The following is a 25,441-nucleotide window of genomic DNA, read 5'->3' on the forward strand; positions in this document are numbered from 1 at the left end:
GGAAGGGAAAAAATAGTGAAGAAAAACCCCAAAGACAAATTCATTTATCTTCCCAAAGACAGGAAGGGGAAGGATTTTAGGGATGGATTTACAGATTTGTTTTTCTGCTTGTTTATGGGTGTGCTACCAACTGTCAAGTGAAACTTTCACACCTTTCTATGACTGTATTTTTCTAATCTCTAGACTCGCAATGAAATACCAGGGATGTTAGAAGGTAGCTGGAAACTGTAGTTGTTAAAATATTAACTAAGTCTGCCCTGAACAGCAAATAAATCTTATAAAAGTGGCAGCTAAATAACTCAGTTCCCACAAGCTTGAATAAAAACAACTATTTGGCATAAAAAATGGTTTGCTCTTTTAAAATTTGGAGATAAAGTTAAAAGGGCAAAGACCTCCAGGCACTTTGTGGGCATATCCCGTATGGAATTCATTTGTGATTAAAGCCCTGAGATATACAAGGGAGGGCTTGCTTCATTTTATTTTATTTCATTTTTATCAGGGGGTGTTCTTTTTTTTCTAATTAAATTTATCTTGCCAAATTTTATTAACAATACTGGAAAAAAAAAAAAAAAGAATGTTTTCACCAACAGCTTTAAATTAAACAGACTATTTTACATTTCAAAATGCTTCATTGTCTCTAAATATATCTAAATGTAATAAAAAGGCTTAAAAATACAAAATGGAATGAAACACTTCGGACAAATCCAAGTTATTTTTTGTATTTTTGTTTTCATTTTGGCTAGCTATGCCCCCACATCAATTATTCATACAGCTTTTCTGAGGAGAGACAGCAGATGGTATTGATCTAGGAGTGTTTCAAAAATGTAAAGCAATATAGCGTTGTTTTTACGGTACCCAAATTATAGGGCTCATCCTAAGAAATGCTGAGGTACCATAACTAGCCTCATCAAAACAGTCATGAAAACTTTTTGATTCTTCATGTTTCCAAAACTATTACCGTGTGATTTAAGTATGTAAGAAGCACCACCAGGTATACGTGGTCTAGTCGAGACTTTCAACTGGCTTTTCTTGTCTACAATGTGCCCACTTTCTACCACTGCTCATTGAGCTGTTACACGTGCACCTTGTACCATGTTCCCATAACTGCATTTACTCTTACGTTATTTTTTCCATAGAGCTTCATAGGTAGACTGGTTGACACATGAACATCATTAGGCTTTTAATTAAAAAGCAGTGGAAATAATGAGGGAAAACCCTACATGCTCAGGATAATTATTTCAGAAAAATGTTAACAACTCAGGTAGGCTTTTTCCACTACTACTTATGCTGATTTAGAGTAGTGAACAAGTAGGAAAGGAGAAAAAAAAAAAAAGAATTTAAAATTTCTAGCAGGAAGGCAGTATAAATACAGCAGGACAGGCTTCAAGGGCTCAGGCACTGACTGCTATGAGAGCAGAAAATATGACAGAAGCAAATGTTTGATTTGCATTTATTCTGGTTTTCAGCCCAGTGACTTCCTGAGCTCCGGATGAGCATTTATTTTCCAGATTTCCAGCATTCAGCAAGCACTTCATCATAGGATGCAATCACATCATTATACTTCTTAACAAAATATAACACCAGGATGCACTGACCTGAGAAAATAGTGACTCCCTGTTGAAAATGTACCGCAAGAAACACATTTTGTTTCAAGGAAGAAGCCTGAATTCATATGGTCAATCTCCAATTCATGGTAAAATAAAAAATTAGGGCACGCATGGAGATACCGAAATTGTTCTGTACAAGCTGTATGTGGTCCACTTTATGATGCTGAAAATACTTGTTAATCATTTGGACTTGTTTTCAGGATAAAATCCTGGTAACATATGAGTAATAGGAAGCTTTTTATTTGGCATCATTAAGAAGAAAAAACCTCTCAACAGCCAGTGTATGTAGGCCAATATAACTTCACTTTTAACTGCCAGCTCTTTAAAAATGGGTAATTCCAAGTAGCAAAGTATCAGAGTGAATTACAGATGAAAGGATAAAGGTCTGGATGCAGACAGACATTTTAATTTTAGTACAATCCTGGATCTTAAAGACCAAGATGACCAATGACACAGCAGTGGACAGGTAAAGATTCTCTTCTAATATATGTAAATTTCCTTTATCAAATTTCTGCAGATAATGGGGGCTCTAAGCCTTGCCACTTGAGTCAATTCAAAGCTAAGGAAAAGCTGGAACTGATTCCCCCCCTCAGACACAGGAGATTTTTACCATCAGGGAAGAACTGCACCTCTGGCACCCTGAAGGATATCCTGAACTCTGTACTCAGGAATCAGCCAGTTTATTGTTTTGTTGTTTGTTTTTCCCCAGGCTTCTCCCATTCTAGTGAATACCCTCATCATCAAAGCAACAGCTACTCTCCAGTTATATATATATATATATATAATGTCATTTTCAATGCAGAACAGAAACCAAAGTCAAAAAAAAAAAAAAAAAAAAAAAAGCCATAATGTAGAATTTTTCCCCAGGCAGTCCTCTGTTTCAGAGTTGGTCATTAATGTCTCCAGGCACTTTTGCAAGGATGATAAGTCAGCTTTTCTGTCCTAATCAAATTCCAAAATAAGTAATTGCATTTCCTCCATCTTAATGCCACTCACACTTTGAACTACATGTATTACTTCTCACTTCTAGCCTGACTGTTTTCTGCTGTTGCACTACCATGTTAAACAGTTGCAACGTTATATCCCAGAGGTGGCATAGCAGGGCCTGGGGAGGAACTGCTCTCTACAGCTTTGCAAACACTGCCTTGGACCCTTGGGATGGAAGCTGCCAATGAAACACCGTCATTTTCCAACATACAGTTAGTTTCCAGTGATATCCGATATTCTCTTACGAAGCTCCATCTGCCCAGAGCTGGAATAGGAGATAGCTGTGGTAATTGTGCAATAACTGCTAGAGACCAAATAGTTTCTATTACACTGGGAGACATACAGTTGGCTGACAGAAATGCGATGCACATGATTGAAAAGCATTAACTTTGCAGTTGTGACTTTTAAAACTCATCCTTATTTCTCAACTTGCAAGGAAGGAGTAGGAGGAAGGAAGAGAAAATGAAATTATTTTCACAGAGAAGATTAATTCCTGCAGAACAAAGGTCTCAGTCTCAATTACCTGGAACTACTTTGACTTTCCATGAAATACTTTCTATGCAAACCAGTAAACCACCAGGGGAGTACCCAGCCCAGCTTGGGTACAAAATTGCAATAGTATCAATTTAGACTAATTGTGGATCTGGCTTGATACAAACAAGATAATTTTCTAGCTGGAATAAAGCAGGCACTAAAATGTGGCCAAGTAGGAAGACATCTCCCATCCAAATGACAACAGGAAATAATTACCCTTCAATTTTCTGCCTGTCTGGACTCCAGAAATGCACTCACCTCTCTGTCACTGAAAGGTGCTCTTTCCTTCCTGCAGAAATCTGAAATAACTTTGGGGCCTTTCTGGAGGGTGTGTATCATCAGTGAATACACTTGGATCAACTCTTCCTCCTGAATGACATCTCCCATAGCATCACAGACTCCAAATGAGTTTATGGCTGGTCCACAACCCATCTTCGGTGTTTTTTGTCTAGCTTTGGCAGCTTCCTAATGAGGTGCTGCAGTGAGACCCATTTCAGGGGTGGGGAGGTGGCAAGCTCCATCCACACAGACCAGAGGGCACGTAATTCTGGTGTATACCTAATAAATACAGGAACCACTCTCATAAAAGTTATGTGATGCAATAACGAGTAATTTTGTGGGTTTGGCATTACAGGTGTAAGAATCACCTTCAAGTAATGAATATCAGAAATATGAGATATTGAAGCTCTCATGATAATCTCCTGAACTAATAGGAGAAATAACATCTGAAGCCAAAAGTGAAGGAGGCCCTCACTGAATAAATGAAGTAGGTAGGTATGTTTGCCATACAGCTCCTTCCCTACGGTATGAAATAGTGAGGTTTCCCATTGCAGAGACTAGTGCCTGGCACCTGAAACATGCCTTATATAAAAGTACCACACAACTCAAAGGCCAACACATTTAGTACTGCAAAACATTTGTTTGCTCTGCTGAATGGGCTTTATCCTCATTCCAAAGAGCTTTTGGGTCAGGTTCCCCTGAGAATGTTTACAATTCCAGCTCTTGATGTGTAAGTGGTAGCAGGCCTCATGGGTCACGATGCCTGCAGACCTAGGCCCTTTCCTCATTCTGCTGTGTGCCGGTGGCACTCTGGCTGCCCTGACAAGGCCTTTGCCAGCTGGTCAGAGTGGCTGGGGAGCTCTGTAAGCGCTTGTCTTGTTGCATTTGAGCACAAAAAGCAGCCTAATGGCAAACGGCTCGCAAGGCAATTCTTGTCCGGCTGACAAGCAAGGAAGAGGACAGACAGATTTCAAAGCATGATTGCAAATTTCTTTAAAAGGGACGCAGAGCTGCAGAAGACGACCACTTGCTGATGATATACTGAAATGCCTTCTGATAGACCAGCTCGGTGCTGGGGCTGGTTGTTGAACTGCAGGCTGCACGGTTCCACACGCCTTGCCCCCAGGCCTGATGGCAGCCACAAGGAAGGGAGACACAATGGGCTGACTGCTTCTCTAAGGCTTTGTTTTGGGTATAACAGTGCAAGACATGGACTTGCCACAAGACAGGATTGCCACATTTAAAACAAGTTTTTGCTCAGTTGAAAGAATTGTTGTGTTAAATATGGTACCGGTATTTAAACCTGTATAGATCAAACTGCACTGAAATAATTGCTACATTATACATTAAGACATATATGCCATTTCCCCTGTTCTAAAAAGTGAGTATAAGAAGTGACAGGTGCAAAAAAGACAATTTAGTAAGATTTTAAGAGGGAATAATTTATTTTATTTTATTTTTAAACACAACTACAGTATGGTCTACAGAGGACACATCAGTAAGACCATTCTAACATTGCAGATTTCTTTTTGCCTGTCTGCTACTACAGCTTTTCAATTTCTCCATAGAAGTCACAAATCTGCCTTTTTTTTTTTTTTTTTTTTTTTTTTTTTTTTTTCTGGTGTTAAGAGATACCAGCGACTATCAAGAGAAGACAGGTTGAATACTTTTCTGCACAGAGTCTGTATTTTCAGACATTCAATGAGCCTTGAGTTACAGTTAGTACCGATCTATTATAATTCCAATGGATTTAAATATGTTGTCAGACAAAAATGATAGTTCACAGAGTGGCATATCGTCAGAGACTTTTGGTAGTGGGGTTGCCCATCATTCTGTCTGGTGCTTCAGATTATGATTTCCAGAAAAACAGGTGGTGGCATGAGCATCAACGGCAAATACTGCAGTGCCTGCAGGATCCCTATGTAATTTATTAGCATGGTATTTCCTCCACTCCCTTACCACTCTGCCTTGGCTCTTCCTCTCGTAAAAACAGTAGGAAAAATATGTACTGCCATTCAGAAATAAATCACTGTATTAGACTTGGACAATCACTAACAAGCTGAGTACCCACAAGGCAAAAACAGTGACAAGTGTCTGAAAAATTAAAATGATAATGAAAAGATTATGTACAAAAGTAACTCTAACAACAACCTTCAACCTTCTTTTCAGAAGATACACACACAGAGGTCAAATACAAAAAGGCTTCTGAAAGTTCCATGTTCCACAAGATCTTGGCCATGCCTTCTCCCTATAACATACTGCTCTAGTTTGCATAAGCTTTCTCTGCCCTCATACCCAATGGGAAATCTCCCTCAATGTTTGCTTAGCATGACCACTCAGAACAAACCATTCAGACTGGCACCAACACAGAGCTGTTCTTTAAACTTTCTGAAACATAGCCTGAGAATGAGAACATTGCAAATTGCCACTGAAACCTCAAAGCAGAAGAAGTAAATGGCCTTACCTCCAGAATGAGGTGGTGGTCCACACAACAGCACCATGCCCTGGCCCTGGCGGACGGATACAGTGCTTCTTGTTCTGGTCTTGAAGTTTTCGAGATCTGCCAAGAGAGAAAGAAATCATTTAAAGGGAATTGTTTTTTTCCTAATGAGGACAGAAGGTTCATTAGGACTTTGCTGTGTGACAGGGAAACAAAGTGAGCATCAGCTTGGATGAGAAGTTCATGTGAATTGGGTGGACTACAGTGCAGCAGAAGGCTGCTGTGGCAGCCAACTGCCAACAAAAAAGCAACAAAAAGATCAGAAAACATCTCCACAAGTTTCAAGGTGTTGTTCAAGGTAAGGGGAAAAGCTTTTGACTTATCCAGGGCAGAAGAAACATCCAGAGAAAACTCCACCAACCCATAATGCTGCTAGAGTTTTTTCTTATAAATTTAAGAACTATTGCCTTAAACGATCACAGCCCCCAATTACATTATAACCCAGTTCTGTTTCCCTTTAGGAGACTTGTTACCGATGCCCTTGCAACCCATGTGTAGAAACCCTTCCTTTCCCATAAGGAAGTCTCCTGTTAATAACTATGTTAGCCACGCAGTGCTTTAATTAAATTCAATTCCTTCTTCCACCTCTCTCCCTTTGCTCTCCTTCAGGGGCCATGTACTGCAAAAATGCAGCTCCCTCTCTTGCCTTGCTCACTGAATTCAAGAAACTTGCTATTAAATGATGAGGTGATGCTCTGCGAGCTGAGCAGCGGCACCACTTATTGATCAGCATCATTGGCTGCTGTGGGAGCAGTAACACACTGAATACTTTCATAGCCTTTTATCTTTAACAGTCCCTTGCATTTCAGGTTTCATTTTTTCTGCTTTCCGTGTGGCTGAGACATGGTTTGGTGATTGCAAACCTGTTAGTGCAGTTGGGAACTAGAGGAAACATAGGTGATAAATATTTAACAGCAGGAATTAGTAGGAACATCATTATAATTTTAAAAGTGTGAAAAATTAACCCTTGATTTTTATCCACTCTTGATTTTTTTTTTTTTTAAATTATTACTTTTTAAGCACTGGTGTGCATACTTAAAAAAAATTAAAATTTTGTTTCATACTGACTAGTATGCAGGCCACCACCTCAGAGTGGCCTGAGTTGGAGCTGAGTGTGCCACATGTGCACAGGCAGTGCTTGCTGCCTTCATTCGCATCATGGTAAATTAATCATGTACATAAATACAAACCAATCTGAAAGAGCTGGGCTGTCATGCAGATCAGCTGTTATTCTAATGCTAGTACTTAGAAACCTTGCTCATGGACATGTCCTGCTGAAGTCAAATTCAGGACAAAATCCAGGCAAAAAGGGAGCTACAATGGAATCAACAAGTAGAAATTTTCTTGTGCTAGTAGTCATCATGAGATTTCCAGCACAGGTCTGTCATGCCCTCATGCTCTACGTTTCATCATTCCAGGGATCTCATTATAATTTCATCTTTTTCATTTGCATTTCAGAGGCTAAATATTGTGGTTTGAGGGAGATTTTAAAAAGATGCTGCACTGCAGTGAACTACTCATGAAAACAGAACCAGTCCAAAATTCTGCTTCAATCCATGGACAGAAGCAATGCTGACCAAATCAAGGTCATGGTGCTGCCTGCATCAGCTGCCAGCTCTGTTGTATAATCAAACTCCTTGGGCAAAATGGGTTCACACAAAAGGTTCAAAACTAGATGAGTTTAGAATTGGTCCGAATGTAATCTGGATATCAATTTAGCAGCAAGTTCACAAGTGTGAGCTGTTTGCTCAGACTCTTGTCTAGGCAGAGCAATATATAAGCAGAAGATCCTCGTGAAGATTCAAGGTCATGTAAAGCAATTTATGATACAGCATATAGATAAGGGAGAGAATAAAGCAGACAATCACAGAAGAATTTATTAGTTAAATAATATATAATATGGAAGATTCTTCATATCGGTATTTAGCTGTAACTGTTTTCCTCTGTCTTTGCAGCAGTAACTAATCCATTATGCCCTCTGCATATACACACACCATTTTAGAGACTGCACTGGATTCAGTTTCCATGCACAAATTTTAAAAGAGCCATATGCAGGTCTGCTTTAGAAGGTAAGAAGAAAAAAAAAAACCTGCATCCACTCAGCCTGCATGGTTAAGCCTACTTGTACAGTGCTCTAGGGAACGCTTCAGTTAATCACGGGGGAGGGAGTGGGAGAGGTCTTTCATTACCAATCATAAGAAACAGCACCTGCTTGGTGACCCAGCAACTCCCAATTATAATAGCGTGGAGAGAAAGTGCATGACTCAGTAGTCTAAATGCAAATCTAGTCCTCAAAGTTTTTCTGCAAAGAACAAATAACCCATTTGTTGACAAAACAGCCATATATTTATGACAAGAAAAGAGCTGCTACTAGGAACAGAAGTCTCTGTGTGGATGAACAACTAGGAAATGATGGAAGAATGGTCAAAATCAATTAGAGGCAGCAAACAAAGCAGAGCATTCATCATTATCATTCCCGGTGCAAACTATTGAGTTTTTAAAGTCAATTGTCAATTCCAAAAAGCCTCATGCATGTGCTAAAAATCTGTCTCTGAATAAACTAGCAAGATTAAGGTAATTATAAGAAAGGCTAATGTCTCATCAAACTGATTGGACTGATTATTCTGACGCCTTCTGAAATCCACATTTTAAATTTATTTGTGCAATACCTAAATAGTAACATGAATTAATAATAGTATAATTATGTTTAAAAAAATCTATTAGTAAGAAACTTCATTTAAACATCAACTTGCTATGCGATCTTTGCTGAGAAGTTAGGAATCGTATCAGTATTGTTGAATGGTTGCAAAGTGTACAGATCAGTGATGTGCTGATTCAAGAGGTTCTTCTGCTTTCACATGCTGTGCAAAATGGACAAAAACATTTCCTACAAGCTTCTGCTCAAATGGGTGCAAAATATTGCGCTGAAATTTTGCACAGTTGAATTCCCCATACATGGAGGTAAAACTGGTTGGTAGACAAAAGTTAAACACACTTGCTGGATACCTCCCCACAGGAAGCTTTCTTGCAGGAGTAACACTCTAACACTTTTTCCTATTTCTGTTATCGTCTTCCAAAGGAAACACAGTTGTCTAGTGCCCTGCCTGGAGAGCAGCAAGAAATTATTCTGTGTACTTCTGACATTAAAAATCAATGGGACAGTAAAGCAGGAAAAAAAATACCCTTGCAGCTAGAGAATGACTCTGAACTACAATGTAAATGCTTTAGTTGCTTGCGTCTCCCTGATGAGCCTCACTCCCATTCTAGTTTGCCTTGCCCCTAAACCCAAAGATCCTAGCTTTGGGATAGGATTACATGTGACGATTTTTGTTCTTATATGTCGTTAAAAAAACTAACAACATACAAACACACTGAAAAAGCCCGGAAGACTTACAAGCCAGCAAGCTGCCTGACTTCTTGGCACACTTACTAGTTTGGAGGAATGCTTGAAGTGGGACTATCATACTTCCATGTTTCTCTCGATATCAGCACTCTTTCTATCAAAAAGCACACCTGAGCAGAATGAGGAGACTTGGGAAATCTGGCTGAGGTTTGCAGGTGCCCTTTCACTGGGCCTGCCCGCTGTGCTGGGGCCAATGAACCCCCGGGGCAATGGGGCTGTTCAGCACATGCTGCAGCAGGGCTGGTCACTACCCATACCTGTCCTTATTCTGCTCCCCATGCTACCTACACCGTGTTACAGTCTTCTACACCTTATTGTTCATCTGTTTCCCCTGTGTACATTGTCAATGCAGTCACTGTCCCCTGATACAAATATTTTTGCCCTATATTTTGAAAACAAAACAATTCAAGATCTTGAAAAGCTGCTGAGCATATAGACAACGATAGGAAAAAAGACAATTTCAGATTTGGGAGGGAGGCAGTGAAAGCCTTGAACAGGTCACTCTACTTTATCAAAAGGAAGCAAGACATTTCTGGTTTACCTGCATAAGTATTGTCATGAAGAGACAATGCTATCTCTTCAAGTGTTTGCTAGTGGAGGAGGATGTAACAAAAACTAATGGTTAGGAAGCTGAAGTCATGGAAACAGAAGTTCTGTAAGGCTTATTGTGAGTGATGATGATCAGCTGCTGGCATAAATTACAACAGAAAACAGAGGGTTCAGCACCCTTGAGGTCTGCAGATCAAGATCACCTTTCTAGAGCATGTACAAACAGTAACTTCTATCACACTTACGCAGCCAGGTTCAGTTAGGGATAAACTGGTGGAAATATGGCAGTGATAAATAGGAGCTATGTTACAGGGCACTACATCCTTCTAGATGTCTGGTGCATGAAACGCTGGTGAGGAGGAGGAGGTCTGGAAGCCAGGGTGATGGTCTGGTGGCTTGATGCCCACTGACAGACCTGGGAGGCCTGGAGGTGGGCTCCTGGGACTTGGCAAAACAGTACGCAAGAAATCTGAAAATAATCACGCTACGATTAATTATTTCAAGCTCCCCACAGGGTACTAAATACCTCATAACAGAAATAAAAGACATGTTCATTTTCAGACTTTACAGTTAAATGTTAGATATAATGCACTGAGCATCAGTAAACAGAAGGGAGAGAACAAGATGAAGCAAAACAATGCCTGGAAGAGATAAGTTCATTAAGTTTTAGCACGCAGGCATCTTTGAAATTTAATTAAATTTTTTAGGGTGGGAATTGCTTCAATTACAGTGATCTTTCACTGCGTAGATCAAGACAGAAAGGAGCCTTAATTTCAATAAAAATATTTACACATTAAACAAACAATACATGACCAGAATCAAGGACTGCTCACATGGGCAGAAAGATATATTGTTGGAGCCAGGATCCCTGCATGCACTTTTGGTGAAAATGTGTACATTCAGTGATCCATATTGGAGGCACTAGACAGTATACAACCATTAAGAAATACTCCTTTTATTCATAGAATGGAAAAGAAAATTGCACAGTATGGCAGATGCAATAAGGATGAAAACCTACCCTGACTAATCAACACAGCAGGCATCTGCCTGAAAAATCCTAGGTCATTTGAGTGAGCAAAAAGTGCAATTCACTGTGTTTTGTTCATAAACTCATCATTGAAACCACATCAAATGGCAGCAAAATAGTGATTGCCAATGATGCCTCTCTCTTCATACACTCATACAGATACAATAAAACTGCAGGCCTGCACATTTCTACTAAGTGGTTATCTTTAAATGAAAGGAAAAAATAATTAAAAGTTACTTTAGACAATAAAACCGTGATACAATCATTAAAATGTAAACAATGAAAAAATACAACTTTAGTAGGTACATAAAATCTACATAAATTTGCCTGCATATAAATTTCTGTGTCCTTTGAGGTACAAGAACTAGGCACAATCTTGTTTCCTAATGTGTAATTATTTAGGACTGAAAAAGAGAAACAACAATTAAAAACTCTCAAATTTTATTATGATGTGTGATTCAAAATAATTAAGATCAGATATTTGTAGATCTGATATTAGATATATAAAATAATTCCCTTGCATGTTGTTTTTTCCCTATTTAGTTTGGGCATTCTCTCTATTTATTAGGTGATTGCCAAATTGATCAAGAGAAATTACTGAGGAAGGAAATAGTAGTACTTCTCATTCTGGAGGTCAATGTACTGCCAAAGCCTATTTGCAGTGCACAATACTAAACCAATGACTCCAATGAAAATAGAAAATATTGTAAAAGCTCCAGTAACTTCAGTACTATATGAGGAAGAGATTAGCAATGTTTTCAGTGCATAAAGGAGACCATTCTGAGGGTAGTCTAGCAGAAACACACACAGGTTAGCGTACTTAACACTTAATCAGACCTCATTCAAGGAGTGAGTGAGGATACCATTTAAACTTTATCTCCACAGTGTCACTTCTCAATCAGATTTCATGGACACACACGAGTATAAAGGGACATGTATTTAATCTGTGAAAAATACATTGATTTGTGCCGCTGACTCTATACTAGCAATTGCATGACCTTGGGAAAGTCATGTAAATTCTCAGTGTCAAAGTTTGCACTCTGCTATTGATGAGTATTTGTCTTAAAAACACCTAATTAGCTGACATTTGTACATAAACTTGACATGTAACAAAAAGACTATACATGAGTGTGATACACTATTAGCATGCACACGTTAACGCCCATCCTTTAATATGAACTTGAATATTTTTGGTTGCATTACTAGATCATAGAACAGAATCACAGAATGTCTTGAGTTGGAAGGGAGCCACCAGGATCATCCAACTCCTGGCTCCACACAGGACCACCCCAAAATCAGACCCTATGTCTGAGAGCATTGTGCAAACACTCCCTGAACTCCAGCAGGCTCGGTGCTGTGAGCACTGCCCTGGGGAACCTGTCCCAGTGCCCGACCACCCTTTGGGGGAAGAAGCTTTCCCTAACATCCAGTCTGACCCTCCCCTGTCACAGCTCCATACTGTTCCCTCAGGTACTAGATTTTTCTGGGACCTCCAGTAAAAGTCTGCCTTAGCATCTAGTAACACAGCGTAAGCAAGTAACAGTGACTGACGTCAGTCTAATTCAGATTCTTATTCCTCAAAATCATTCAAGAGCCAAGAACATGCCACCAGCAGCTGTCCCCATACCTTAATCCCATCACCTTTTCATTTTGTGCAGGGTATTGAATTGAATGACCTCCTTCCAAAACCTCAAATGTGGTTTAATAAAAGTTTAAACAATTTGAAATGATCCAAAGCCCCTTAAGACTTTGTAGTTTGTCTCAGAAAATGGCATACGAACATTTTAATCGAAAACATATGGATTTCAGAGTAACAATTATCCAACTTTGTCTAGAGTAATGAAAAATTTCCCCAAATTTCAAGTACAAAAGCCAGTCTTTAGAGCAAGGAAGATTCAATTATAAGCAAAACAAGAGTTGTAGCCTTTTATCCTTTATTAGGACTTACTTGTGTTTGTACTTCATTTATGAAATTCAGGTAAAATGAAATTTGGTAAGTCTTTTTTCTAAGCGATTACTCGATAAGTCTCAGAAATCAAAGTTTGCTCTTTCAAAGAAAGATTTCACAGATGACATCAAAGCACCAACAAGTTAGCAGGAGCAGATTAGCTCCTTGTTCTCTTAAGTTCCCCAATATCAAGGTTATCAGGGAGTAGTGCAATATCGGACCTGTGCTTTTAGTATTTATATCCATTTTCATTTATAGCTCCACTGATTGTTCTATTTTAAGGTATTTACCCAAGCAGAGTGTTTACAGCGTGTGTACACAAGGTCCATTTGGTTCCTGTTATTGGCTACAACACGGAAATAATTCAGCTGCTGAACTCAGCACACCCTGGAAACAAGAGTGAAACAATGAGGCTTCCCTTAGGAGCTGCAAGTCTCAGGTCATTGGTGATTTGACAGAGAGATCCCTATTTTTTATGAAAGCTAAGCTCTGTTTTGCCTTACTTTGTTTGCCAGAGGAGTGTTTCCATGGTTTTTCCTTCTTAGGCTTTTTTTTTTTTTTTTTTTTTTTTTTCTTAAATGCATAGCATATTTTTAGAATCCAAAGTACTTTTATAATTATGCCAGTTCCAAAATTAAGAGAGAACTCTATGCAAGAAGGCTATTTTAGATCTAACAAACTCTTAAACAAAAACAAAAATATTATAGAAAATTACACGAACAGAAAATGATTCAAATTGATTGTGACAGGTGTCTGCATGTCTTTTAGAAAGCCAATTTCTGTGACTATATCACGTAGAAAGAAGCACTGCTGTACACCTCCTTGAATGGCATACTGTCAAAAACTCATACACCATTAGTGAACCCTTTGTCATTACATTTAAGATTTTTTCCTAATGATTAGAAAAGCGCTGTCAATGCTATTTTTATCTATTATTCTCATTCTTGTTTAACTGATATGAAACTATTTCTCCTTTTACTATACTCTAGCCAAAACATACATACATCAATCACTTCTTTATACATCACTGAATTTTAATTTCCAAAGGAAAACATGACTAATATTCAGGCTTAGAGAAAAAAAAAAAAAGAAAGAAAAAGTGGCTTCTGTGGTGCTGTATTTGACTTAAAGTCTATCTCTAGAGATCTCTGTAAGCAAATTTGGTAACACATCAGTGATACTGCTGTAGTGAGCTGATGTTAATAGCAAGCAGCTACTCAAGCATAATACCTTTATCTGTGTGTTTATCTATATCTTCAAACGGATTATTATTTTTATAGAGTGAGCTATTCAGTGAACCTTAATAGAGCATGCATACAATTGAAGGAAAAACAAAGGATTGTAACATGGGAACCCAAAAATACAAACACAAGATAATTGAAAGGCTTTGATGATGCAGACACAGGATACAAACCGGTCTAGAAGCTATCTGTAGAAACCCACAGCTACCCTTCATTAATGGAATATAACCTTGGGACAAAGCAAAAGTGGGTTTGAATATAAAAAAACAAGAATCCAACCTATATAAAACGTACACAGTAAAACTTGGATATAACAGAGAGAGTGATCAGTGAATAAAGAGCAAGTGATGCAGTAGTAGTAGCTAGACCGCATGAATCTTTTCCCATATAAATTGCACGGGGTGTGTGGTTTCATATTCCAACCCTGAGGTTTGGTTGCAATGTGGATACAAGAAACTTGAAAGGTTAAAAATGAATTTGATAAGTTAAGAATTGGCACACTAGAAAACTAAAAACAAAACAAAAAATTTGTTCACTGACAATTTGGGGTCTCCATTAGTGGAAAAAAACACGCACACACAAAAACACTATATACATTAAACTTCATACAAACTTTGAACAACCATGCACTGAGCTCCCAAACAACAGGAAGTATGGGAAATACTGTAATGACATAGGTAAGGTGTAGTTAATTTACATGAAAGAAACTCAAAATCCACTTACGTACACACATACAGGCAAGACACCTAAAGTCAATTTTCAACCATGACTTAAAGAGATTTACAGAGCGTAACGTGGTTTTCCTTCTCATACCCCTTAATAATTTTAATATGATCCCAGCAATCTAAAAATTAGATTGATGTTTAAGGTCATATTCAGTCCTTGAATCAAAGTCAATTGGAATTCTTTGATTAAGGGCCATATGATGTGATGGCAAGGGGATTCGGAACAGGCTGGCAACAACACCTTATTCAACAAAACAGTGACCGGTGGGATTGGCTAAATCTTCCTCATTCTGACTGAATAAAGACCCTTCTACCAAAACATAAGCCCTCTTCCAAATTGTTTTCATCAAATTTGCCTAACTCTAATACACATACAACAGAGCACTCTTTAATATCCTGGATAAAATACACAACCAGATGGAAAAAAAAGTAATTTGCATTGCCGTCCATGGAATAATATGACTTCATTGGATGCAGGCTATAAACTATGCTAATTTGGCCCATAATACAGTCTTGAAGATGAGATTCTAGTGCATCTCAATCAATTACAGACTTTAGAGGACATTGGTTTGAAGAAATCATAGCCTGTCTATATGAAGGCAGGCTGAAAGCACTTTAACTGATGACTAGCACCCACAAAAGCATTAAAGCTTTTTGCTCTTGAAACACTTGACAAGATTTGCCTCTTGATATTTATGGCTCTAATATCTCTAAACACTGTCTCTATAAAACCTGTGCCTGACTTTTTAAAAGCAGGGTTTTATGTCATCCCTTTCACAAATACACAAAGATTAAGTTCTTCTGCCCATGTCCTTGCTGTTGTGTCAGGACTACACAGCTGGCTGTGCAGTTTGGAATAAAAACCCCTTTGATACAGAGCTTAATAGAATTTTAGTTTAAGAGCTGGTGTTTGAATGAATAATTTTTAGAGTCACTGATTTGAGAAATGGTTTACAAGTCTGGGGATGAAAGCTTTCTAATCTGACCTTTAGAACAGAATTTTCACTGGGATTTCACTTTACTGGAAAAAAAAAAAAGTTGTAGATGTAAACATCTTGTCATTCTCCCAGCCTGCCTCCCCTCTGGAAAATAATTCAGGTTGGACTTTATTACTGTAGGCATTAAACATTGTTCTGCCTGTGGATTTTTACCAAACAACCAGGTCCAGTTTGGACTTCCAGACCTTTACATTCCCTGTTTTTCCTGAACAGAAACGGGTAGCATTTTCACAAGATGCAAAAATTCTCAGATAAGCCTTTGCTGTAGGGACATGAGATGTGTACTTGGAGGACTCCCAATCCTGAACTGAAACCACACATTTGTACAGGAGGCACGCTGCCTCCTGCTAGGGAGAATGGCTCTGTGAATGGCCACGCTGGTGGTTACAGAAGGAAATATCTGGTGTTTGGATGTACGTGTTCATCAGCCTCTCCCACAGCTCCCAGGGCTACACACTAGACCAGATTTGAGCTTCTCCCACTCGTTCCTGGAAGGGAGACCTGCCAGCAGTGGGACTGCCCACAGGAGAGGGCACAAAACAAGGACACCCAGCCCCTGCCCTGCAGCAGCCTGCCTGTGTGCTCTGAAAACAGATGCTGCAGAGACTTTTATTTAAGAACATGGACCAGCCCCACTGAAGTCAAACGTCTGTTTAAGTCTGCAGGAGACAAGTAAAATATGAAGAGCCAGCAAGAAAAACAGAATGAAATACGTGCCAGCCAACAGCTTGTTTTCCTCCCCAGCCCTCCCCGCCCTGCCTGTCACTCAGATCTCTGACCTATGCATCATCTTGGACTTTGACATCTCTATCTGGGTTCTCATATTGAGACTGTGTTTAAATCTTGCCAAGTCTTTCTGACCACCATCTATCACAGACTGATTTGTCTATCCGCATGGCTACAATTTCTCCTCAGGCTTTTACCTTGCATCTCAACGACTGCGAGAGCTCTTCCTGCAGTTTTACAAGTGCCGCTGGCCAAAACACAGCTGCACAAGTCACGGATGCCCGCGCAGCACTTGGACCGTTTCCTCCTCCATCACATCACGCCTGAGCTGCTTGTCCTCCCTGGGATGGCTCCTTGTGGCACGCTGTGGCCTCAGCACCTTGCTGGGATTTCATCTTTTCCCCTGAATAGGCAACAGTACAGCCCCAGTGCTTTTTAACCTTCTTTTATGCCACTCATCATACTGAACAGGGGCTCTTATAAATATCTGCAACCTGTCCAAGCTGTCCACTGTTCTCTTCCCAAATAAAATTACTCTTTGCTATGATGTTACCAAAAAAATAAAATAAAAAAACACCTCCTTGACTTTACGTTCCTTTTAATAAAAACTGCCTGTTTACTATCCTTCTACAGGAAGTATTTCAAACATTCATTTTGAAGAAAGCCTTCTGCTTGAGTCAAAATGCTGAGGACTTAGAAAATTTTATTACTTTAATCTGGAAAACCTGGGCAGATATTTTCCCTTGGGTTAACTTGAACAGAATTAGTTTACTGCTAGATGTTTTTTTTTTTTTTTTTTTTTTTAGCAAAACAATGCAATATTTGCACATGCTCTTCCAGCACAGATTCTGCAATAGCCATCAGAACTGCCATCAGTGGCAGGCAGGAGATACTGCACAGCCCCCTCGAGCTTGGTAACTGAGCGCTAACACAGCAGACACCTTGTGAGCTCCCTACTGGACTGTGCTGTGCTGCACCTTCTTACTTTGTGCAGCTAAATGAATGAAAATACAGACCCCTAAATAATGCAAAATAATATGACACAAGCTTGCTGATCTTGACGCTTCCCTTTACTTGATAGAAACACAAACAAAAAAATTACCCTGCAGAGATCCTGGTCTTCAGAGGTTACACGGTTGCTCAGGTTGCCTGTGAGAAGATACATTATTATGCCAGGCAGCACTACTTAGAGAAGAGAGATTTTTTTCATTCTGTTCATCTCTCACTTCTAATGAATTATGAGATGGCAGTCACATTTGCTGCAGACAGGAAAACTAACAGGAGAATTTTTGACAAACATATTTAAAGCTCCACTGTTCTTTGAATGCCAACACTGACTCCCTGTTTTATTTTACACAAGGAAAATGGGAAAGAAAAAAACACAATGAAAAGCAGCCTCTAGGCTAAAACTGTTTGACATTGGCCTTGCATCCCATCAGCAGAAACAGGCTTTCTTGCAGTGATAGGGTCCACCTTTGGGTACAGGCTGTGCTTGATCTAGGGATCCTGGAACTGCTATTTTGCATCGATACAGAATTAGTAGAGATCAAACTAAGGATTATAATTATTTCTTCAAAATATGTAAATAAATAAATAAACATTATTTAATTTGACAGATGTGGAGTTTTAGATCCAAAAGTGGAGACAATACAAGAAGTCATTTTAATAATTAAGAATATTACAAAGACCTCTTAGTTTCTTTGCATGTACTTATACAGCTGCTTACTTGGCTTAAGCCCCATTATATTGCCCAGAAAACAAAGGTTCACTGACCCAACATACTTCTAAGGTTTGCAATGGAGAGAGAGAGAAGGTGGCGACTACTCCTCTTGGAGACTATGCCCAGATCTCACCGTTGTATGATAGAAGAATGGCTCCTGTGGCTGCTCATGCAAAATCAGGAGCATCAGTGCAGGCAGAGAGTCCAGCTCTGCTCTGACTTTTTAAGACTACATTACAGGCAAGGTTGTTATGGGATTCTTAATGAAAATTTTAAGATATTAACATTTGAAGGAAATATCCTGATCAACTCTAATAAATATCTGCAAGTCATGAGTGGAAGACTTTAAAATGTACAGGTTTCAGTTGGCTATAAACCATCTTCTCTTTTCAAGAAAGTATGGTTCAATCTCACCAGATAACCAAGATCCCTGCAGGGTCAATGCACTCGTAAGGATACTGCTTTATACTGGCATTTGCATTTTGAAGCTATTTCATCTATTGTCAAAATAGTAATTTAAATTTACGATTTATTTTCCTCTGTAATTTATGCATCCTTCTAGCTGTCATCAGAACAAACCAACTGGATATCAATGATTTGCAGAGGTAAGGCTGTCCTCAGTGAAGATAGCTGGGCTACAGTCTGAAGTTATGCCAAAAGGAAACTCTAATAATATCTACATAACTATTCAGCTGTTTTTCCCTTTGATTTAAGGAAAAAAAAATAAATTAGAAAAATATTCTGTAAATATAGCCCCATTCAGAGGATTAATACAACTGCTAGGGATACATTAATATTCACAGCTTCCTATAGTAGTGGCTCTTAGCCTTTTAAAAAGAGGCCAGATTTCAGGTGACTTCCACTGTTTCTGTAAGAATCCAATGGTAAAGAAGCAAAGGGTCCATGACCACTTTGTTGGTTACACAGGTAACTTGTAAGGGCTTCAAGAGGGAGAGTGAGACCAGGGGATTTTGCTGATAAATGGAGCAGTATCAGGTCCTGCACAAAGCCGAGGGGAGACAAGGAAAAGAAAGACCAAGTCCTGATCTCCCCTTAAGCTTTCTGTAGGAGCTCTGCATTTGTCTTTATGACCTACGTATCAAGACCATAAAGGGAATGGTGGTATCAAGTTAAAAGGTGAAAAGTCAACGGGACTGATTAAGCCTCAGGTCAACAGATCTTCAAATGCAGAAATATCTATTCGATTTAAAAGTTAAATTGCCCCAAATATCTGTGCTAAGAACCTGAATACTCACTGTTTTATTCAGAACTTCAGAGAAAATGAGAAATCTCTCTTATTTCCTTCCAGGCCCAGCCTGAGTTTTTCATAGCATGATTTAGCAAAGATAATCTTCTCAAGATTAGAGAGTTCAGGTAACAGCAAAGCTTTCTGCAGGGTAACCTTCACATCACCAGACCATGCCAAACTGTGATCAAAGCCAGGTCCACATTCAGTTTCAACAAATGACTATGTCTACATTTGTTCCTTAGAGATCCAGCCCCTAGGTATCTGGATAAATATAGACTTAGAATGTACGGTATTGCTTATTTTACATATTAAAGGTAAAATTAATAAACATTGAGAGGGATGGAAGAGACCTATTGCCTGTGCCTTGCACCCTGAATTTCTAAACCAGAGGAAACCCCAGGCTGTGAGCAAGCTGGGACTGAAGGTGCTGGGGGCGAGGTGTCCCCACGGGACAGGGCTCTTGCTCTGTGCCCCACTGCCTGCAGCAGCGCTGTGCATGGTGCAGCCAGGATCGCACTCCCAGAAGAGCTGTGAAGCCTGGCAAGAAAGCCAGCTTTGAGAGAAGGTGTGCTGATTATTTACAAATGCCCTGCCGCTGTTTTAAGTAATCATGTATTCATCTTATTTATAACCCTCAGGTAGAAACATAGCTGAGAGGAATCCTATGTTCTATGGCAAGGGCCCTTCTATCACAGATTAAAGTAAAGTAGGTTATATCTCTATCCTCACTTACGTACTCCCTGTTGGTCCTATTCATCATCAAAAAAAAAAAAAAAAAAAAAAAAAAAAGAAAATCTTATCCGAGGCTTAACCTAGTTTTCTGTCCCATTGGAGACTGTGTGGCAAAGGTGTGGAGGTGGTGAGCTGATTCTCTGATGGCAGTGGCCGCACTTCACACAGATGAGTTTGGGTTTTAGCAAAGAAACATTTGTGCACATACAATAACTCAAATCGATTTACTTGTTTCCTTGTTAAAGAGCACTGTGTGTCACACCAAACACAGCCCTGGGAGCCCACTCATTACTGGTGCCCAAGTTTGGATAAGACCTTTATTGATATAAATGCTATTTTTCCTTGAAAACAAGCAAACAAACAAACAAGCAAAAAAAACCCCACAAACCAACAGAGGAGGAACCAGGGATTATTTACCTGCATGCAAGAAGAGACACTCTTGAGCCAGATTTCTCATACCTAGCTCCCAGATGCTAATTGTCTATACAATTATATTATACCTGCATTATACCTTTGCAGAAGCGGGGATTATATTTTTGCTGCATTAACCTTTGTAATTATATTTTTGCTGCGTTATACCTTTGCAGAAAGGGGGACACCAGAAATAGCTTGTGCCTGTGCTCTTAGAAGCTGCAGCCTTACAGCTTCATTTGGGTAAGAGTGAATGCTAGAAGGTGGGGATGGTCATCACACATCACAGCCACACTGGTGGGACTGGGGCAGCCCGGGGAGATGGGTGTCTCTGGCACAGAAGCACACCCACAAGCTTTGAAACGATGTTTTACTGGTGGAGTTTCAGGAGCTACAAAACTACCGTTCCTTTTGGAAGGGTGAGAAGCTTAAGGAAAACTCTCTTACCATAGAATCTGTACCAAAGCAGATTTATTTATTGGACCCAGAACTAAAAAAAAGTATCAGGAGGAACTTAAAGTGAATAGGAGGCAGTATCCAGACTAAAAATCCAACCTGTGGGAGGAGGCACAGACTTGAAGCCAAGGCTCCAAACAAGCACAGAAATACCTGTGCCAGGAGTGCATGCTCACTGCCCCAGCTGTGGTCTGACACTGGAGAAAACAACCCGCACCCCATTCTTCTTCATTTCCAGGAGGTTTAAAGCACATCATGCTTTCTCAACACTCAGATATTAATAACGACTGTGGAAATGATTTAATTTGGGTGCCAAATGCCTCATTCAGCTGAGCAGAAGTGCATCAATTCATTGATCAATCAATGCAATTGTTGCTGCGTTTGTTTGTTTAGCCAGGAAAATGCAGATACTTTGGTGGTTTTCTGAATATGTTTTCCTTATTAATTGTTCTTGAAAGAATTACTTCATTGATCATTTAATCTTCAAAAAGAATATGAATGCACTTCAGGGCAATAAGAGGGTACAACAGTAAAGAATTTGAGCAGCAATTATAATTTGTTTCTTAGCAACTAATAGCAAAAATTATGGGATTTGCTTGGGTGCAAGATATAACAGGAATTATTCCAGCAATGGGAATATGGAAAAAAAAATCCTTTTCAGTGTAATGTTGGGAGTAATTTTCTTTTTCTACCATCGTAACAAAATTATTTTGGGACGGTAGGTCAAAGCCCCAAAGTATTCTCATTACAACCACATTATTATTGTATTTTCTGCTACCGTTTGCACTGCACAGTGCTGAGTCTAATCTGCTAATTCATGCATAACAATTATTTCCGCAGAAACACTTCTATAAAACAAATCCCTTCAATAAAGTGGGGGGAGAAACAGTTTTCAGAAACAATAATTTGATTCCCTGCAGTTAAAGATGTACTCAGGGCAACAAAGAAAGTTAAAGTTTTTAGAAACGATTTGAACAATTCAAGAGAAAAATGTATAAAAAGGCAGCGCTGGGGCCGCTGCCCCGTCAGCACTCGGGGATGGCCACCTTCAAGCCCATCCCTCCAGGCACAGCGTAATCTTCAAACGCAGTGGAACAGCTTGAACTAAATTCCACACACAAACTCAGCCTTCTTGCCTGACCCGGAGGAGATGGCTGCTCCCTTTCCATGTTGTCTCTCTCCTCTCTCTGCAGCCCAGGGAAAACCCTGCACCTGTGTGCTGCTGCTGGTCCAGGCCAGCACCCCCAGGGCAGGACTCAGCTGGCTGCTGCCCAGTCCTGGGGTCTCATTTCTGCTTCCCCCCCCACATGCAATAATATTTTACCAGCTGCAGAAAATAGCTGCTACATTAGGGTGAACCCGTTAAGTTACAGGATTAAAGAAAACTCCAGGTCAGTAACTTCTTTGGAATAAAACCTCAGGTTCTATTAACATTTAAAATACGAAGTCCTATCAAGCAAGTTTCAACAAAATGTCTGTCCCGACTGTGAAAAAAAAAGACTTTCAGAAAATTTGTTTGCAAGCTCCATTTCCAGCTAAGCTGAGAAGCAGTTCCTGTTTTCCTTCCCTAAGTGGAACAGGGATGGATACCAGGCAAGTCACGAGCCACATGGAACTGGCAGTTTTCTGTGGTCATTGACACACGGTGGTAGGTCAGGGACTTTTGCAAAGAAATTTCTGCTGGGAAGACACTGTGACTTGGTGTCCCAAAAGCACACTCCGTCAAACAGCTCTCACATTCAGAGGCCAACAGAAGCAGGGAGGAATGGACTTGAAAGCCCTTAGACCATTACCTGCACAGCACATGGAGCACACGTGTCCTCCAGACAATCAGTAGTAGCTGCTCAGCAGGTAAAATGGGCAAAGGTGGAGTGCAGCAAAATAAATGAAATGAACAAATGAAATCTTACTGAGTATTCCTTTGCCCAGTCTTCCAAACACATATGTCTGGTCTGCAAACACTGTGCAGAACAAGCTCAGGGCTGCTCCAGGGAAGGCGTCAATGCTGCCTCACATCGGGCTGGCCAAATCTTGCAGCCTTTCCCAGTACTCTATTTGCGAGTTCATTTCTATGTAGATGTGGGCATAAATGCAACTTTCAGCACCTGTGTGCACTAATGTTCCATTTTGTAAATTATTTCTGAGTCAGGAGAAATAATTTGGCAGGGACATTCACTGGGAGCACGTCCTGCCCACCACATGCTGCTCTGCATGGGGCTGCACCAGGCTCCTGCCCACGGCTAAGAGCTGCTCAGCACCTTCAAGCCATGCCAGAGCAAATGAGGAACTACAACTTGCCCATTCATCACTTTCTGAGAGGTATGGTCCAACTCTGGTGCCACTAAAAATCAATACGAGTTTTATCTTCAACTTAAACGGAAGCAGGATCTGGGCCATAGTAAACAACTTTAATCATGTGTCTGAACAAGTGGGTACGTCTCTGAAATGCAGCCTGAGAGCTGCACTTCTTCCCAGGCATAACTTCCTATTGATTTCAGTGTTATTTCCAAACAGAAACTACTGTACAGTGAATAAAATTGTCAAGCTAAGTTCCATACCCTAAAATAAAAAGCACATAATTTAATCTAGTTCAGCTGTGTTTTCATATATCATTTTGGAAAAGCTGTTATTAGAATCCATACTCAGAGTATAAAGCCTTTTTTTTAATTTTTTTTTTTTTTTTTTTTTTTTTATATGGTGATAACCTCTGCTGGTATAACCACAGCATTTAGGGTATCATTAATCGATATTCTGTTACCGTGGCACAGCAGATTCCTCCCTTTCTGAAAATATGTTGAATTTCAGATGCAACTAACATAGGAGGAAAAAAAAAAAAAGAACAAATTTGAAATGTAAATGATATATCACAAAGCAAGTACTGGAGGAAAATATTAGCACTTTTATCGTAATGAGTTTGTAACCTAAATACATATTTCAGGGATTAAATTGGTGACCCTCTCTGACCTGCACAGGAGGTTGAATAGCTGGATCACAGTTTAATCTTCAGTGAAGACGCCAGAGAAGAATAATATAGCACATGAAGAACGAACGAACATATATTAATGATGCCCCAGGACTGAGAATTTAACCCCCTGAGAGAAAAAAAAGACAAAGCTCAAACCCCCAGACACCAGTCTCAGATGAACCTGCAGTAACATTCCTCAGGAACAAAATTGAGAAAACAAAAATCAAACACCACATGGGTCAGGCTGGAAAATAACAGCTCACTCGGATGAATGGGGTAGCTACGGACTGGTAAAACACCATCGTGAGTCTCTAACAAAATCTTTTTCCAGAGCTAAACCTTAACATGCAACAGAATGGGGATTACAAGACCCCAGCTGCTGTCCTGGAGCCAAAGGTGGGGCAGAGCCTGCCTGTGCCGCCACAGGCTTTCAGCAGATCCAGGTGATGCACAAGGGGGCAAACTCAGAGAAAATAACTTGTTAAAAGGGAAAAATCCAGAGAGAGCAAACAGGCTCCCTGAGGGCAAACAGGCTTAGCAGAGCTGTGCAGTGGCTAGAAAGGGGCTTCCCCACACACATTATTTTAGGTTGTTCCACCCAGAACCTACAAAAGGCAACGCAAAAATAGTAATATTTGCAATAAAAACACTCAGGGGCAAGCAGCACTCCTGCATCCTGATGTCTTGGATGTCAAGGCTGAAAAACAAGCATTACTAACACAAATGCCTAATTTTATTGGTTCTTAGAGGCAGAGCTTTTGGAATATGCTCTGCATATTTTATAATTCAGCTAATTCTGGCTGCAGTCCCTTTGATTACACACCTTAAAATGTCTAAGCTGTTTTGTGAAAGCATAGAACCTAGTTTGATAAATGTTATTTTATTTTTAATTTAATCCAAATGTTTCTAATCTGATTATACTGTTTTAGTAATGTAAAATAAATTTCAGGAATTGAAAATTTGTTGAGGTTTGCCATCATTATTTTAACTAGAAAAGAATAAGCTTTGTTTTTGAATTCAATCTTAATTAAGAATCAGTCAAACCAAATTTGTTTTTGGTCATCTAGAAAACCTGCAAGATTATTGCCAGATGTACCATTCATCAAGACAGATAAATTAATCAGAATTTAATAAACGTTCTGTATCTGAAGCTAAGTTAAAATGTTGAAGGTTAATTTTCTTTCTCCCCCCTCTTCTCCCCCGCCAGGATCCTCTGTGTTTACAAGCTCCTAGTTAATTAGTTCATTTAAACATGCAAGGAAATTAATGTATTGCCACTGAGTCACACAACATCAGGATCCTCTCTCCTGGTCCCCCATCCTGGACTTTGAAACCCATGACCAGTGTCCACAGAGCTGGAACCTGGTAACTGGCTTGTCCTTAC

The 25,441-nt window shown here is 39.6% G+C and overlaps 1 protein-coding gene across 2 annotated transcripts in view; it reads right to left on the reverse strand.

Annotated features, from left to right (window-relative positions):
• LOC309881978 (contactin-4) overlaps window positions 1–25,441 on the reverse strand; it is a 296,368-nt gene that overhangs the window by 89,758 nt on the left and 181,169 nt on the right. For both annotated transcript variants that reach the window (XR_014318217.1, XM_082768563.1), the window contains exon 6: window positions 5,872–5,967. Coding sequence is in view for 1 of the 2 variants with exons in the window: in XM_082768563.1 (XP_082624689.1) it covers window positions 5,872–5,967 (96 nt within the window). In the remaining variant the exon portion in view is untranslated. The remainder of the gene's footprint in view (window positions 1–5,871; window positions 5,968–25,441) is intronic.

Source organism: Aythya marila, assembly GCF_965140915.1.
Source record: "Aythya marila genome assembly, chromosome: 10".
Lineage (NCBI taxonomy): Eukaryota > Metazoa > Chordata > Aves > Anseriformes > Anatidae > Aythya > Aythya marila.